The sequence below is a fragment of the Caretta caretta genome, chromosome 6 (assembly GCF_965140235.1).
Source record: "Caretta caretta isolate rCarCar2 chromosome 6, rCarCar1.hap1, whole genome shotgun sequence".
Taxonomy (NCBI): Eukaryota; Metazoa; Chordata; order Testudines; family Cheloniidae; genus Caretta; species Caretta caretta.
The window spans coordinates 119,585,672-119,600,838 of record NC_134211.1 but is presented as its reverse complement, the minus strand read 5'-3'; the positions used below and the strand labels follow the sequence as shown (position 1 = coordinate 119,600,838).

General features: G+C 41.5%; 1 protein-coding gene across 6 annotated transcripts in view; it reads left to right on the top strand.

Moving 5' to 3' along the window:
- The window catches only part of LRRC9 (leucine rich repeat containing 9), an 83,645-nt gene that overhangs the window by 34,706 nt on the left and 33,772 nt on the right, over positions 1 to 15,167 (top strand). For all 6 annotated transcript variants that reach the window (XM_048853852.2, XM_075129955.1, XM_048853851.2 and 3 more), the window contains 9 exons: positions 783 to 929; positions 2,483 to 2,604; positions 3,713 to 3,925; positions 5,220 to 5,339; positions 7,355 to 7,546; positions 9,878 to 10,003; positions 11,042 to 11,182; positions 13,269 to 13,446; positions 14,605 to 14,825. In XM_048853852.2, coding sequence (XP_048709809.1) covers positions 783 to 929; positions 2,483 to 2,604; positions 3,713 to 3,925; positions 5,220 to 5,339; positions 7,355 to 7,546; positions 9,878 to 10,003; positions 11,042 to 11,182; positions 13,269 to 13,446; positions 14,605 to 14,825 — 1,460 coding nt within the window. The remainder of the gene's footprint in view (positions 1 to 782; positions 930 to 2,482; positions 2,605 to 3,712; positions 3,926 to 5,219; positions 5,340 to 7,354; positions 7,547 to 9,877; positions 10,004 to 11,041; positions 11,183 to 13,268; positions 13,447 to 14,604; positions 14,826 to 15,167) is intronic.

Sequence of the window (15,167 nt, the reverse complement as noted above, 5' to 3'; positions counted from 1 at the left end):
TGTCACTGTGCCACACTGGCAAGTCATGCCAGGAATGGAGAAATTTAAAAGGAGGCATCACTACTTAGCAGTGGGCAGCCCAGGAAGGGAGCAGTCTGTTAAGGTTCCCAGCTCCCAGGAAGAGGCCTGATAACTAGCAGAACCTGGTCCCTCAAAAAAGGGAGCACAGGTCCCCTGTGCTAAAAGGGTGAAGAGACTGTGTCCCATAACTTGTGCTGGAGACCCCAAGTGGCCTCTAGGATAGACTGTGGCCCATCCAGGGCCCCTCTGAAGAAAGGGAGGCCAATATCCTGGCTTAGAACTGCCTTTAGGTTTGTTTGTTTTTTTAATTTGCCCTTTTGTTTAGCTTTGTTTGCTGACTTTGGATTGTTTGTTTCACCTGAGACTCTGAAAAGGGGAGAAATAGCCAGAAGGCCTTGGCCAGAAGGCCGAGAGCTGGCCACTGCTAAACTGACACTGACCTTTCCAGCTAGAAGGACTGGACTTGTGTGAAGTAACATCAAAGGGAGTGTTCTGATGGGGACAGATCCTTGACACCACCCTCTTTTATTTTTGTACGTCTGAGTTTACTGCTTATAAATCTTAGGCAAATCCTACTGTTCTAGGAAAAAATTGTCGGAAGTCTTTCTTCCCAAAATGTACTTGTTAGATCGTTAATCTGCCAGGCCAGAATGTAGTCTCCTGTAGTATGGTATCGAACTGACAACCAACATTTTATTGCCCTGTGTTTATACTAAATTTGGTAGCATTATTATTAAATCTTCTTTTCTTTCCATCCCTAGGGAAACTCATAATTGCAAAAGTTTTTCTTGGACATAGCGTTCCAGCTTGTGAAAAAGATCCCATCAGTCAAGTCAACTATCCAGGGGCTAATTCAGTGTTCAGGCCTCGGAAACATTTACTAAGTGATACATCTGCTGCCAATGATGGTAATGTATCTGTAGACTGTTGTTAGCACAAAGTGGAGGTTGTATCAGTGTTGTATTCTAAACACTGTCTTTCACACATCTAGGAGCCTGTTGTGGAATTTTGGTCCTGGTGGGAACTCGGAATACAGTCTTGACCCAGCCTAAGTGCATGTTGTTTTGAACTAATGTTAAAGAGGATAATAAAAGATGCTCACTGTTTTAGTGATTACTTGTGGTAGTTTAATTCACACAGAATTTAAAGGAAAGCACGAAAGACCAGATTGTGCTCTTCAGCCACTAGTCCATACTAGAAATAGTATGGTGTACACAATCCCTCTCCCAGCTTTGCATTGTTCAGGGCGGGTGTGTGCATTGTTCAGGGCGGGTGTGTGTGTGTGTGTGTATGTGTATGTGTAATAACTGGGGCCACGTACACATACCTCAGTGGAGATCAAACACCTTCATCCTTAAAACCCCCAAGCCATCTCTGCTTGAGCAGAAGGAGAATTCCTTTAACGCTGAGAAGCATGCTTTATTGTCTCTAGAGGGAGTCATGATCACCCGCACTAAGTCTGTGTATTACCTATGTACAATGCAACAAACTTTGAGTGGTCGATCCTGCTTGCTCCATGTGGCCAGTCAACTTTGCAGGACAGTGCAGAATGGGAACAGGGCCACGGCTTCACCTCTTCCCTGTCCAGTCGGGGGGATTTGCAGTCATTGGAATACTAGAAGAGAGCAATCCGTTTGTTTACCTTAGTGCAGGAACTGTGATTGTACCTGTCCTTCCATGGGCAGGAAGACGAGAAAACCAATCTGTTAGGTGATTACACCATAAAATGATGGACTAGTTTTGGGTAACAGTGCAGTATAGCAGATTGTGCCATGGGGACCGAAGCAAAGTTCCCTTTTCCAATAGTCCACCATGAAAGAAAAGCTGTGATTCTCTCCTTGGCTCCCCCCTCACTCCAGATGGAAAATAATCTGTACCAGGAGATTTCATTTAGCCCATTGGGTATTGGGAGGGGGGTGGGTGGGAAATGGAGCCAAGTCTCTTGTCCAATCCCTATCCCTGCTTGCCCACTCCCGTCCAACCGGCAGGAGAGGGAGTAATGGCCCCAGAGAGGCTGCCTCCCACTCATACTGGAACCTGCCAGCTGTGCAGGAGTAAGAGGGCACATTACTACCCTCTGAGTATGTGTAGCGCAAGGAACAGGGTTGCCATAGGAAAATAAAAAGCTAAATGATACGGTTCTGCAGTAAGATTTTTAGATGCTGCTTTAGGGCACCTAAAGAGAATTAAGATCCTAAGAAAACAAATCTCCCTTGACAGTTTTCAGAGTAGCAGCCGTGTTAGTCTGTATTCACAAAAAGAAAAGGAGTACTTGTGGCAACTTAGAGACTAACAAATTTATTTGAGCATAAGCTTTCATGAGCTACAGCTCACTTCATCGGATGCATTCAACTCAAAACTTAAATGAGAGAAGTGTTTGTTCACTACATCCTGCGGTGAACATGAAACAGTCTTGTATTTATTCCTTCCGCTTGTGTTTATTCCTTTTCTTTTGCTGTAGAAACATATTCTTCCATGGAACATAGAAACTGTGACTGCCGCCATCGACAGTGTGAGTGGTTTGTGTTTGATCACGAACTGGTCTTGCCTGAATACGTCGTTGAATTTGAGTACACTACACTGGTATGAACTTTGTTTTCCCTAGTAGGATGTTAGACAGTAAGCTTTAGATCTCAAAGATCAAGAGAAAAACAACTAGTTGAAATTACTCCTCCTTCACTCAAATTACCTGACAGGACCTAAGTTCAGGGTTCTGTTCCCTCTAACTGTTTAAAGGCTTGATAAAACTCCCATTGAAGTCAATGGGAAACTTCATACACTACAATGAGAGTTACATCAGATTCTTATTTTGTAACATTATCAAATGTGATGGGAAGGCACAGAGACTTAAATGAAGTCTTAGCAGTGCAATGAAGCACAATTGAAAATTAGCTCCTCTCTCACTAAATGCACCATCCATCGAGGTAGTGAGACACTAAAATGAATGAGATTTGACAGTGTTTAAAACCTTGCTTCATGGAGTCCTGAATGAGAGAGCAACTCATTATCAGTTTGTGGTTTGGTTTAAAGTGTGATGTATAGTTTTGAAGCATGCACAGATATTCTGCTACTGGGTTGGGATCCTGAACAGGCTTTTTCTTAAATAAAAAAGCTTTTATGATTTTTTTATAAGCTAAGCGGTGGACTGGCCTTGTGGTTATGTGGCTATGTAATTTGCTTTCATCATGCAGGGGTCTCAGTTCAGGTCCTGAGCTCTGCTACCTGGCAGAAGCAGGGTGTGCTGCAAAAGTAAAATATTCAGCTCCTGGAGGGGAGCGTAGGGGAGATTTCCCCCCTTTCTGTCACATTTGAGTGGTCCACTGCCAAAACAATTGCAGTACTGATGAGCTACGATGGTTCTACATCTAACTCTCCTTCATAGGAGAGTGAGCTATTGCAGTGCTTGGACTTAGGGGGTTTGGATGAAGAAGCAGACTTCTGTTGTCTTCAGTGTGCGTTCTATATGTGACAGGATATGGCCCATAGACTCTTCATTACTTTTTGTTCATAACATACTGTAATGTGTAAATGCTTGTGCAAACAAAAGCATTGCTGTTCTCTTCTGAAAGTGCTGCATTACCGAAAGATAGTTTCCTAACTCTACTTTCTGCATATTTGTATGCAATTTTAAATAATTTACCTAATTTAAAATAGAAATTTTACAAATGTTGACAAATGTTATTTTGCATAGGTCAAAGTTCAGTCCCTGTTTTCTACTCTCAGCAATGTAATTGTAGAAGAAAGAAAGAAAAATACAGAAGGATTTATATTGTCTAGTGATTTGCAATGTGATGACGAAGTTATGAGTATGGAGCCTACAGTAAAAGCCAGACCCAAAATTGTTTGCTTGGATGAAAAGACAGTGCTTTCAGTTGCTAAGGCCAATATTTACAGTCAAATAACGGTGAGTATTGTCTGTTAAACTTAACAGCGGGACAAGTTTATTACATAATCAATGTCATATTATTCAGATTGCCTCATAAACCAGTCAAAAGTAGGAAGTCACAAATTAAGGCTAGCATTTGGGCTTGATTCTGGTGTTACACTTGTTTTACAACAGTGCAGTGCTTTGGGAGTAACTGGAGATCCAAAACTAGCGTGAAATCTGTGTCTTCTGTCCCTAAATTATGCCATTTTTTTTCATAAAAATATGAATGACAAATATTGGGCAGGATTCTGATCTTACTGACTATTGTATAAATTACTCCATTGAAATCACATGCAGAACTAGTTTGTGAGACCCGGTTAAGGCCTAAAATGTCAGCTTTAACTGCCAGTCTTAAAGTTTTCTTGGCTGCATGGTTGCGTCATCATAGTGATCACTCCTGAAAAGATTTTATTTGTCAGTTTTGGCATCAGAAAAATATAAATCCAGTGAAGGGGAGAACTCTTGACAGCCACATAGCTACACGCAGTTTTCAGTATCATTGCAACTGATGGGCCCACAAAACCCTTTATGCAAATACCTATTTGCATACAGAACTCCTTTCATTGCACAGCTAACTGCAGTTTTGCATTTGCAGTTACTCATTTTGTCTGTACAGACTTGATGCAGGAAGCCTGCTGAACATTTGACCTTTCAAATTGTTAAATAGTTTTGATCTCCTCTCCTGTCTGTGTCTTTGATGCAGTAGCAGTTCTCCACTCCCCCTTGCACTCACCCATAACTCCCTTTCCTGAGTTTGGCTTCAGATGGCTGGTTCCTCCCCTCTTCTGGGTGCCACTCTCCCCAGACTGTACTCCGGGCATGGAGGAATTCCCAACTGGCAGTCTTCCAACCAGTCTCCCCAAGCAACAAGATCTCTCCTAGTGGGGAAGGATTGGAAACTGTCCTCCCTTCTTGCCCCTACCATGACCTCTTTCAGTGGACCAGTAAAAACCATTTCTCAACTGAATCTCCATCTTCCCATCCCTCTGTTACTTCAGGGAGAAGGTAGAGGTGAAGAACAAATATCCTTCAAAATAGAAAATAAAAGCAATACTTTGTCCCAGGGTCCCTGCAACTGATCTTCACAAACTTCATATCACTTACAAGTAACTTTTCTTAGTCCTTTTTATAATCTAGAGAATAGAGTTACATTTACTCTTACACGCTAGCAGTTGAAGCTCTGTAATGTTGAAAAACGGTGATGGAGTAGCACAGAATTTGGTTGTGTATATATATGGTACAGTTGTAATCTCATTAATGTTTTACCTAGGTTCTGAATTTGCATGGGAACAGCCTGAGCAAACTGCGGGACATCTCTAAACTGACAGGGCTTCGAAAACTTATTGTCAGCTTCAATGAATTTACTAGTTTAGATGATGTTTACCACATGGTAAGAAATGTTGCTCTATATTTTGTAAAGGAAATTAAACTAAAGGAATATTTTAATTGAAAAAAATCCTTTGTGTATACAACTTAAATATATTAATGTCTATTGCATGGCAGCAAGCCTGATTTATTCCTAATGGGTGAAGTTCACTGCCTCTAATCAGAGCCTTTGTTCCTACTTTTGCTTTGTAGTAGGTAATGTGGACTAGCAGGTAGAGCACTGGATTGGGACTTGGGTGACCTGGGTTCTATTTCTGGCTCTGCAGTTGGCCTGCTTAGTGGTGTTAGGCAAGTCATTTCACCTCCCTTGCCTCAGTTCCCCAATCCATGCAATGGAATAATGATACCTACCTCCTTTGTAGAGCGCTTTGAGATCTGCAGATGGAAAGTGTTATGTAAGAGGTAGATGGTGGTGGTGGTGGTGTTACTCCTCTCTCTACTTCCTGTCTCCCACCCTTTGTCTCTCTTGTCTACTTAGATTGTAAATGCTTCAGGTTGGAGACCGTTCCTTATTGTGTGTGTCTACAATGCCTAGCACAATGGGCCCTGATCTTGGTTGGAGTCTTTAGGCACTATCCTAATACAAATAAATAATAATAAGTAACACAACAATTAATAACACCCAACTGATTAGACTTGGAGTGGGGCTCTGACTGTGGGGTAGGAAGGATGACTTTCATCTCCAGGCCCTACAGTGCTGTTCCTCCAGGGCTACCATTCTAGTGTAGCTGTGTCACGGAGTCCCTGGGCGATGCTCTGGAACTGCTCCCCATGAAGCCAGTCAGGACTCTGGGGCAGTCGCCTTTCTGTGAGCAGCCTGTCTTCAGGACACACAGCTCACACAGCTTCCACCTTCCTGGGTCTGACCTCGGAGCATTCAGCATCCTCTGCCCCTCCGTGCACTTCCCCCCAGCGAGTCCGCTCAGGCGGGGCTCCTGGGGAAGCCAGAGGGTCCTGCACCCCAACTTCGCAGTCAGACGTGACTCTCAGCCAGCCAGTAAAACAGAAGGTTTATTAGACGACAGGAACATGGTCTAAAACAGAGCTTGCAGGTGCAGAGAACGGGACCCCTCAGCTGGGTCCATTTTGGGGGGCAGTGAGCCAGACAACCACGTCTGCACTTCACTCCATGTCCCAGCCAGCCCCAAACAGAAAATCCCCTCCAGCCCCTCCTCCTCTGGGCTTTGTTCCTTTCCCGGGCCAGGAGGTCACCTGATTCCTTTGTTCTCCAACCCTTTAGATCTCACCTTGCAGGGGGGAAGGCCCAGGCCATCAGTTGCCAGGAAACAGGGTGTCGGCCATTCTCTGTGTCCAGACTCCTGCACACACCTGCCCTCTAGGGCTCTGCAATGATCAGACACCCTTACCCCACCCCCTAGATACTTAAGAACTGCCTAGGGGAAACTGAGGCACCCCCACACTATTCAGAGGAAACATTAAGAACAGTCCCACTTCGTCACAAGCTGTTAAGTATCCCCTTCCCAGGATTTCTGGGCCACTGGATCTGTGTGATTTCAGATCATGTGACTAAAATCACAACCTGCCTGCAACCCTCTCTTTTGCATAGTTTGGGACCAGTACGGAGTCACCCTCCATGCGGTGTACAAGATATAGACCCCTTCCCCCACCTTCCAAGGACTCTCTAGATCCCGCCACTCTCAAATGGTGTGATTGTCTCACTCACCCTGGCTAAAGTAGTGCACAGGGCCTTCCATGGCTGAGCACACTAGGGATGAATTCCACCCTAAAAAAGAAAATTAAAACTGTACTGTATTCTACTGGTGGATCAGGAAATATCAGAGGGTGGGCTGGATTCAGATATACATTCCAAGGTTCAGTTGCTTAACCAGACTGCTCTCCAAACAGACTTTCTGCTGCTGGGCAAGGGGCACTTTGGGCATTGAATCTGGATGACAGTGCCTTCTGTGAGACGGTCTATTAAAACTGAGTTTATTACCAAATATTTCCTTGCTTTATTTTTTTCTGTGCAATTATTCTCAAATCGGTATTGTCTTGCAGCCCAATCTGGAGTATTTTGATGCAAGCCACAACCATGTGATCACGCTGGAGGGTATTAGAGGCTTAAGCAGATTGAAGTATTTAGACTTGAGCTGGAATCAACTGAAAAAGACTGGAGAGGAAATAAATGTCTTACATAAACACACTTCAAACGTACTCAGTCTTGATATCAGACATAACCCATGGCATAAGGTATGTGTCAGTGCTTAAAATTCTCAGAAAACCTTCTAACCAAAACAACAATTAGACTGTATAGTGCTAAATTTTGGGCCTGGTTTTCATTTACATTGAGGCCCCTTTACACCACACTGGCTGTGTAAGGGGCCTCAAAGTGGATGTATATGTAATTAGTGCCCACTTTAAGGACGATTTACACTGTCAGACCCTTTTGACTTCGTAAACAGTCCTGAGCAAAGGGTTGTGCATAATCTGCAGGAGTGACTCCTAGAAGCATTGTGACTCAGTGATGCTACTCTGAGGCATAATTCCTCTCCTCCTTGCTTCGAGTAGGTGGTAACTTTACTGATGATCTATGCCAGCCGTAAAAAGCCACCCTTTGCCCCCACTGCACTGACTCAGCTGTGCTGGCCAGTGAAAGGGGACAGGGCAGAGACAGTTTCCCTCACTTTCAAGGGAAATATACAGTGCCAGCCTTCTACCTGGTGACACACACATCCCCCAGAGCAGCAGCCCAGCTGTGCTGGCTGTGGCATTGGGGAGCAATCCAAGACTCAGTCCATTTCACACCCTCTCCATCCATTCCCCGAGTACCTCTGTAGTCCTCTTCTCCTGAATACTTGGATCCGAGAGCTATGTATCCTAGTTAAGAGGTGTGCGTACTCCTCCTTTCTCCCATGCACAGGTGCATAGTCCCATCTAGTTTATAAAGATGAAATTGATCATTATTATTTTGGTAGTTTCAGTAAGTATATTTTCCAGCTAGAAATAAGGATGTTATTATTCACTTTCCTTACAAGTATGATTATCCAGTCTGTGTTTTTCTTGCTCTATATTTAATTTAATGGGAATTTTAAAATGTTTCTGTATAAGAGTTAGGGCTGTTGTTCCACCTTGAGTTTAGGTTGACATGTCCAAATCCCCTTGAGCTTCTCTTTCACCTCCTCTGAGGTCATCAAATTCCTTGCATTTAATAACACTGTAGTATTTGCAAACTTCTGGCTTATAAGGCAGGTGCTAACAACTTTGTTATGTACCGCACTTAATGTCTTACATAGCTGGGTATAACTGCAATCCTTCAGGGCTAGATTTTTTATTTTATACACACATGTAAATCCAGAGTAATTTATTGACATCTGTCAAGGTTGTTTTCCCCACTCTGAACTCTAGGGTACAGATGTGGGGACCTGCATGAAAACCCCCTAAGCTTATTTTTACCGGCTTAGGTTAAAACTTCCCCAAGGTACAAACTATTTTACCTTTTGCCCTTGGACTTTATTGCTGCCACCACCAAGCGTCTAACAAATATATAACAGGGAAAGAGCCCGTTTGGAAAAGTCTTTTCCCCCCAAAATCCTCCCAAACCCTACACCCCCTTTCCTGAGGAAGGCTTGATAAAAATCCTCACCAGTTTGCATAGGTGAACACAGACCCAAACCCTTGGATCTTAAGAACAATGAAAAAGCAATCAGGTTCTTAAAAGAAGAATTTTAATTGAAGAAAAAATAAAAGAATCACCTCTGTAAAATCAGGATGGTAAATACCTTACAGGGTAATCAGATTTAAAACATAGAGAATCCCTCTAGGCAAAACCTTAAGTTACAAAAAGACACAAAAACAGGAATATCCATTCCATTCAGCACAGCTTATTTTCTCAGCCATTTAAACAAAACAGAATCTAACGCATATCTAGCTAGATTACTTACTAAGTTCTAAGACTCCATTCCTTTTCTGTTCCTGGCAAAAACAACACACAGACCGAGAGAGCCTTTGTTTCTCCCTCCTTCCAGCTTTTGAAAATATCTTGTCTCCTCATTGGTCATTTTGGTCAGGTGCCAGCGAGGTTATCCTAGCTTCTTAACCCTTTACAGGTGAAAGAGTTTTTCCTCTGGCCAGGAGGGATTTTAAAGGTGTTTACCCTTCCCTTTATATTTATGACAACATCAGTGTCACATTAGATCAGTGTAACCAAACCTAGCCCAAATATGTTATTCCTTATAGTTTTCTACACGTGTGGCAAGATTCAGCCCCTTCCCCACCCCTTTTCACCCATTCCCAATCCAGATGAGCAGGGAGGACATAGCATAGCAACTTTGTGGAGGCTGCTTTCTCATGCACACTGCTGTCAATGGTAGGCATAGCTGGGACATGGGAGCAAGGGGTGCATCTTCTATCTCCTTTTTTACTTTCTTGTGTGAGCACACAGGATGGACCACAATCTAGCCCTTAGCATACATAACATGAGAGGAGACTGGATTGAAAGCAATCATATGTCCTTTTTTTGTATGTAACCATATAGACAATTTAAAAAAACTCAATTACACCACTTCGCTTTTTTTCTCCAAGCCAGCCTCATTGCGTTTGAGTGTTATTGGCCGATTAAAGGCTCTTACTCATTTAGATGGAGTCCAGATTACTGAAGAAGAGGCTGCAGCTGCTTTGTGTTTTATTGCTGGATCAAAGATTTCTCAGGTAGGATATTCCATTTTGCTGTAACTTGTAGCAAATGCAAGATTGGAAACAAGAAGTTATAGGCACAATCATACAATCTGACTTCTATTTTAAAATTTGTATTTAATCATATTTTTAAAATCACCTAGTTGCCCTCTGAAAATGCCATATTTTGTGCTCTGAGCAGCTGGCTGGGAAGCAGCAGTTATTTCACAAACATTGTTCTTACTCAGAGCTTCGCTGATATTGGTAATGATGCTGGTTCACAATGAAGGGTATTTCATAATGTTCGATTTTAGATCACTTTAAAGTTGTTAAAAATGACTGTTTAATTTCAGCTCTATTCAAAACACGGGAAATTAAATATGTTTGCCAAATAAAAAAAAGGATAAATCAAGTAGCAGAAAAACTTGGCTTCTGAGAGCTTGTGTACGTGGCAAGTTAGTGTGCAGCAAGCCGAGTGTGATCTACTGTGCACCAGCTTGCCACTCACTAACTCACTGTGTGGACACTGCTACAACACGGTAAAAGTCCTGGAATTCGACTTAGCATTAGTGTGTGCAAGATGTTGCACTGTAGATTCACACCCTAGCTTGCTACACACTAACTCGCCACAGTATGCAAGCCCTGAGAAGGTATTCCAGACAGTGGCAAGCAAAAAAAGGGCTAAATTATTTGACACTAATCTTTACATATCTTAGCCCAAATTGTATTCTTTATTCAGGTTTTACTCTGTCCATTCTCTGGCAATCCCCCATGACTAGAATTGGACTTTACTGTGGTAAGAACTGATCAAAAACAGAGTAAGGACCTCAAGATTTGCCCCGATCATTTTTTTTAGTAGAATAATAAACATTAGAAATGGATGAGATCTATTACCATGTTTCAGATCTACTAGACCTATTAGTTCTACAGACATATTAGATCTACTAACATACGATAATCTCCTTATAATTGGGAGACTGTAAGCCATAAAGACCTATTCATGTTACACTGTGGAAAATGTACATTATTTATACCGTTATATTATCTGTTTATTAAGTATTTTCATTTTGTCAGGCATCTCTATTAGAACATTCTAGGACTGATGAAGCTAGACCACGCGTTCTGAGTGTACATCCTTATGCCAAAATTCTGACTCAAATTAGCAAGAACAAGGTGGATTCACAAACACATTTCAATAGCAGCTGGTATCCTAGGGTAAGGCTGTCTCTATTAAATATAGTTCATTAGGTGTTAGATTTATCTCTGTCACATGTTTATTTTGTTATATTTGTTATGAGTTGATGCATGTTAATTAAAAATATATATTTTTGAGCACTTAAAAATGTAATGTACCAACTGAAGTAGAATATAAAAACATAAGAGTTTCCATATCGGATCACAATCTTCTCTTCTGTACATACTAGCTCTTTTCTTGTTAGCTGGCAGGATATTGAAACTTTAATATTCAATGTTCACGCACTGAATTTTCACTGCTGAGCCCATGTTACATGAAGAATGGTGGTAGGTCTAATTTCAGGCCTACACACATTGCCTCTTGTCTGGCATGACAACTTACAATTACAACTCCACTACATAACAAAAAGCCATAGAACACTACATAGGAAGATCCAAGTTCACCGTAGCCTGTCATGATCCATGTCCTGACCTCTCCTCTGAAATCATGTTAATCTGCCAAGAATAAAAGGTTAAAAGCTCCTCTGTCAGTTCAATTTGTTGTGTAGAGTATAGAATAGCTCGAGGAAAACACATTTCTGCTGATGAGCATAGTGTTTTATTCTGTGTGCATTAAGAAATACACGTTTACAGACATTGCCAAGAGAACCAACATTTCAGCATATGGTGTCAACGTTACGCTTTGTGACATCAAAATGAAATAGGGTTCATACAGGGATATAGTATGTTGTTGTAGAAAGAAAAAATCCTATCCAAAAGGAATATCACCACAGACAGAAGAGAGAACATAAGTTGTCCTTTGGCTGTCAGCATATCCTGTATAAGAAACAGCTTTGAATTCTGTAAAGGTTGTTTGGCATAGGTAGGAGACAGTGCTGAATATCCTGGGCTGCCAGAGACTTAACTTGCTAAATTAAGCTATGTGGCCATTTTTTTTCATCATTGCATGGTTGGTTAGCCTGATGAAGAAAACTGCAGCCTTACTCAGGGCTGGCGTTAGACTCGCTGGGGCCCAGGGCAGAAACTAAGAAGTAGGCCCCCACGGAAGGCGTTTGTGATGGTCTCTGGGAGTACAGCCAGCAGTTGACACTGACCCATAGGCTGGGTGACCTGGTAAGGTGAATCAGAGGGTGAAGTTGGGGCTCCCTTCACAAGCCCTGCTGCCTGGGGTTGGGGCCTGTAACTTAGTTTTGCGGGGCCTCCAGTGGTGTCGGACCCTGGGCAGTTGCACTGCTTGCCACCCACTAATGCCAGCCTTGGCCTTACTGGTTGTTTTCTGAGAAAGGGTGGAATCATGGATTGGTTGCTCTCTTTCTGTAGAGTGTGTTGTGAAGTGAGTGTTTACAGCCAGTGTCTGTGAAAGAAAGTTCTGCGATGACACCGAAGGATAAAAATGTGTTTTGGAATCTAATTTAATTTGTTCCTGCCCAAGAATTTTGCAAAGGAGAAAAATAGAATGAATTGGGATGTTACATACATTAAAGCGAAAGGAATGCTTATCTGTGAATCAAAATTGTAAGGGATAAATCCTTCCTTAGCAAGCACTCAAACTCTGCCACAACACTGAGCGAGAAAGATACTAGATACAGGGTGAAATCCTGATCCCACTGAAGTCATTATATGTTTCGCCATTGACTTCAGTTCAGGCCATGATTTCATCCCTAGATCATAGAATGAAAACGTGTAAGCAGGCGAATCAATAATATAATCATATGTAACATTGGTAGATGAGGTTAAATTAATCTTAATACTGAGGTCTGATGTACACTAGAAAAAATGTGTACCTGTTTTCTAGCTGTAACTGCACAGGTGCATTTGGAAGCTGGTTAGTTTATATTGTGGAATCATTGCTTGTTCTGGTGCAAGATGCTGAGGGTTTGGGGTTTCTTGAGGGTTTTAAAAATGAAGTCCTGAATTGCAAAATGAGGGCTCTGTGATGTCCAGTATCCAAAAAGAAATGCCTGTTGATATTACTGGAAAATATCTATGAAGAATGTGAAGGCAATATATGGTCCTCGGTGTATAATTTGTTGTATTGTCCTTTTAGTATCTATGTTGGAATTAATTGACTTAAATCTTTCAATACTAAAGTTGAGTTTTCTCACAGATCACAGTCTTAGATCTGGATGGACAACATCTCTCCAAAATTGCCAACTTGGAAAAATTGGAGAATTTAAGATGGGCCTCATTTAGCAACAATAATCTCACTAAAATAGAAGGACTGGAATCTTGCCTTAATCTTGAAGAGCTCACTTTAGATGGAAACTGCATCTCAAATCTAGAAGGTACTGTATTTAGGAAGTTAATGAAAATCAAGACATTAAGTTAGACACAACAGAAATGTTCCCATATAGTCCAGTGTTTCAGACGGTGACTTTTTACTATTAACTTTATCAGTAGCATACAATTTAAAAGCTTTCATATTAAAAATGTATATAATTGCCTTCTCTTTATCTTTGTGGTGAGTCTTTAGCAGAAATGAAGAAAAGAGACAAAGCAGATCAATTGTTTCAGAAAAGCAAAACAAATTTATTTATGTTAATAGGAATTTTTCAGAACTGATAGGAGTGCATGGTTTTTAGTATGTAGACTTACTGAACATGTAACATTCCTGCAGTGAACCATACATTTTCTTATGACAGTTATATGTTGGCTCAATAATTTCAAAAATAAGAAGTTCGTAAACTAATGATTCCAAAAGGTCAAAAATTCACTTTTTAAAAGAACAGATTTACCTTATGCCCGCTATGTGACTATTCCAAAACCTATTCGGTAGTTGCTACATTTCCTCATGTCCCCACATAGATACTGTTATTGTCGGTTGATTTTAAAATTAGGTTCATAGACCCAGATTTTTAAAGGTATTTAGGTGTTTTTGTGATCAGTGTTGCAGTGCCTAATGGAGTTAGGAGCCTAAGGGCCATTTTCTTAAAGTATATAGGCACTTAGAAATCTAAATACCGTTGATGGTCAATGACATTTTGGCTCCAAAGTGCCTAAATCCCTTTTGAACATGAGATTTAGGCTCCTAAATCGGTTAGGCGTTGCAGTGCTGAGCTCAGAGCTTAATACCTTTAAAAAGGTAGGCCATAGTCTTCTGTGTAGTGAAAGAAAGCCCATCTGTAGCATATGAAGGAAGAGGGAGCAAGAAAAAGAACCTGCTGCATGAGAGATGAGTGGACAGTTAGTCCCCCTCACCATGCTCTTTGCTACTCCTGGAGGAAGAATCAGAGGGGTGAAGTGGACTGTGAGTAGCCTCTTTCTGGAAAATGTTCTAGCGATCACAGAAGGGCAGGCCACGAATGATCGCCCCTGATCCTGCCTGCATCACAGTCTGAGTGTGCAGGCCATCTCTCATGTGTAGCTTGTTTTACCATCTAAGTTAACCACTTCTTTTGCTTCTCACTCTATATGCTTTAAGAACATCTTATTTATTTTTCCAGGAATTTCAAAACTCACGAAACTAACGCGACTTAGTGTAAATAATAATCATCTCACCACCCTGGAAAGACGCGTTTTTGAAAACTTGTCTCATCTTCACTACCTCTCTCTTGAGAGCAACAGAATTACTTCATTGGTTGGTTTGCAGAAAGCCTATGCACTAATAGAACTATACATCAGCAATAACTATGTTTCTACCTACCAAGAGATATATCATTTAAAGGTAAATGTGGACTTGATTGCTTTAGGATTTGTGGGTAAAAGTAAATTCACAACTTGCTTGTTACGTCAGTACAAATGTATCTTTCCCATTTTTAAATATGGGAAGCCATATTTTTTTTTAATGGCTGCCTAAATGGTACCTGCAGTGGTGTTGTAGCCAGGTTGGTCCCAGGATATTAGGGAGACAAAGTGGGTGAGGTAATATCTTTTATTGGACCAACTTCTGTTGGTGAGAAAGAGACACAGAGCTCTTCTTCAGGTTTTTCTTCAGGACCTGAAGAAGAGCTCTCTGTAGCTTGAAAGCTTGTCTCTCTCACCAACAGACGTTGGTCCAATACCTCAC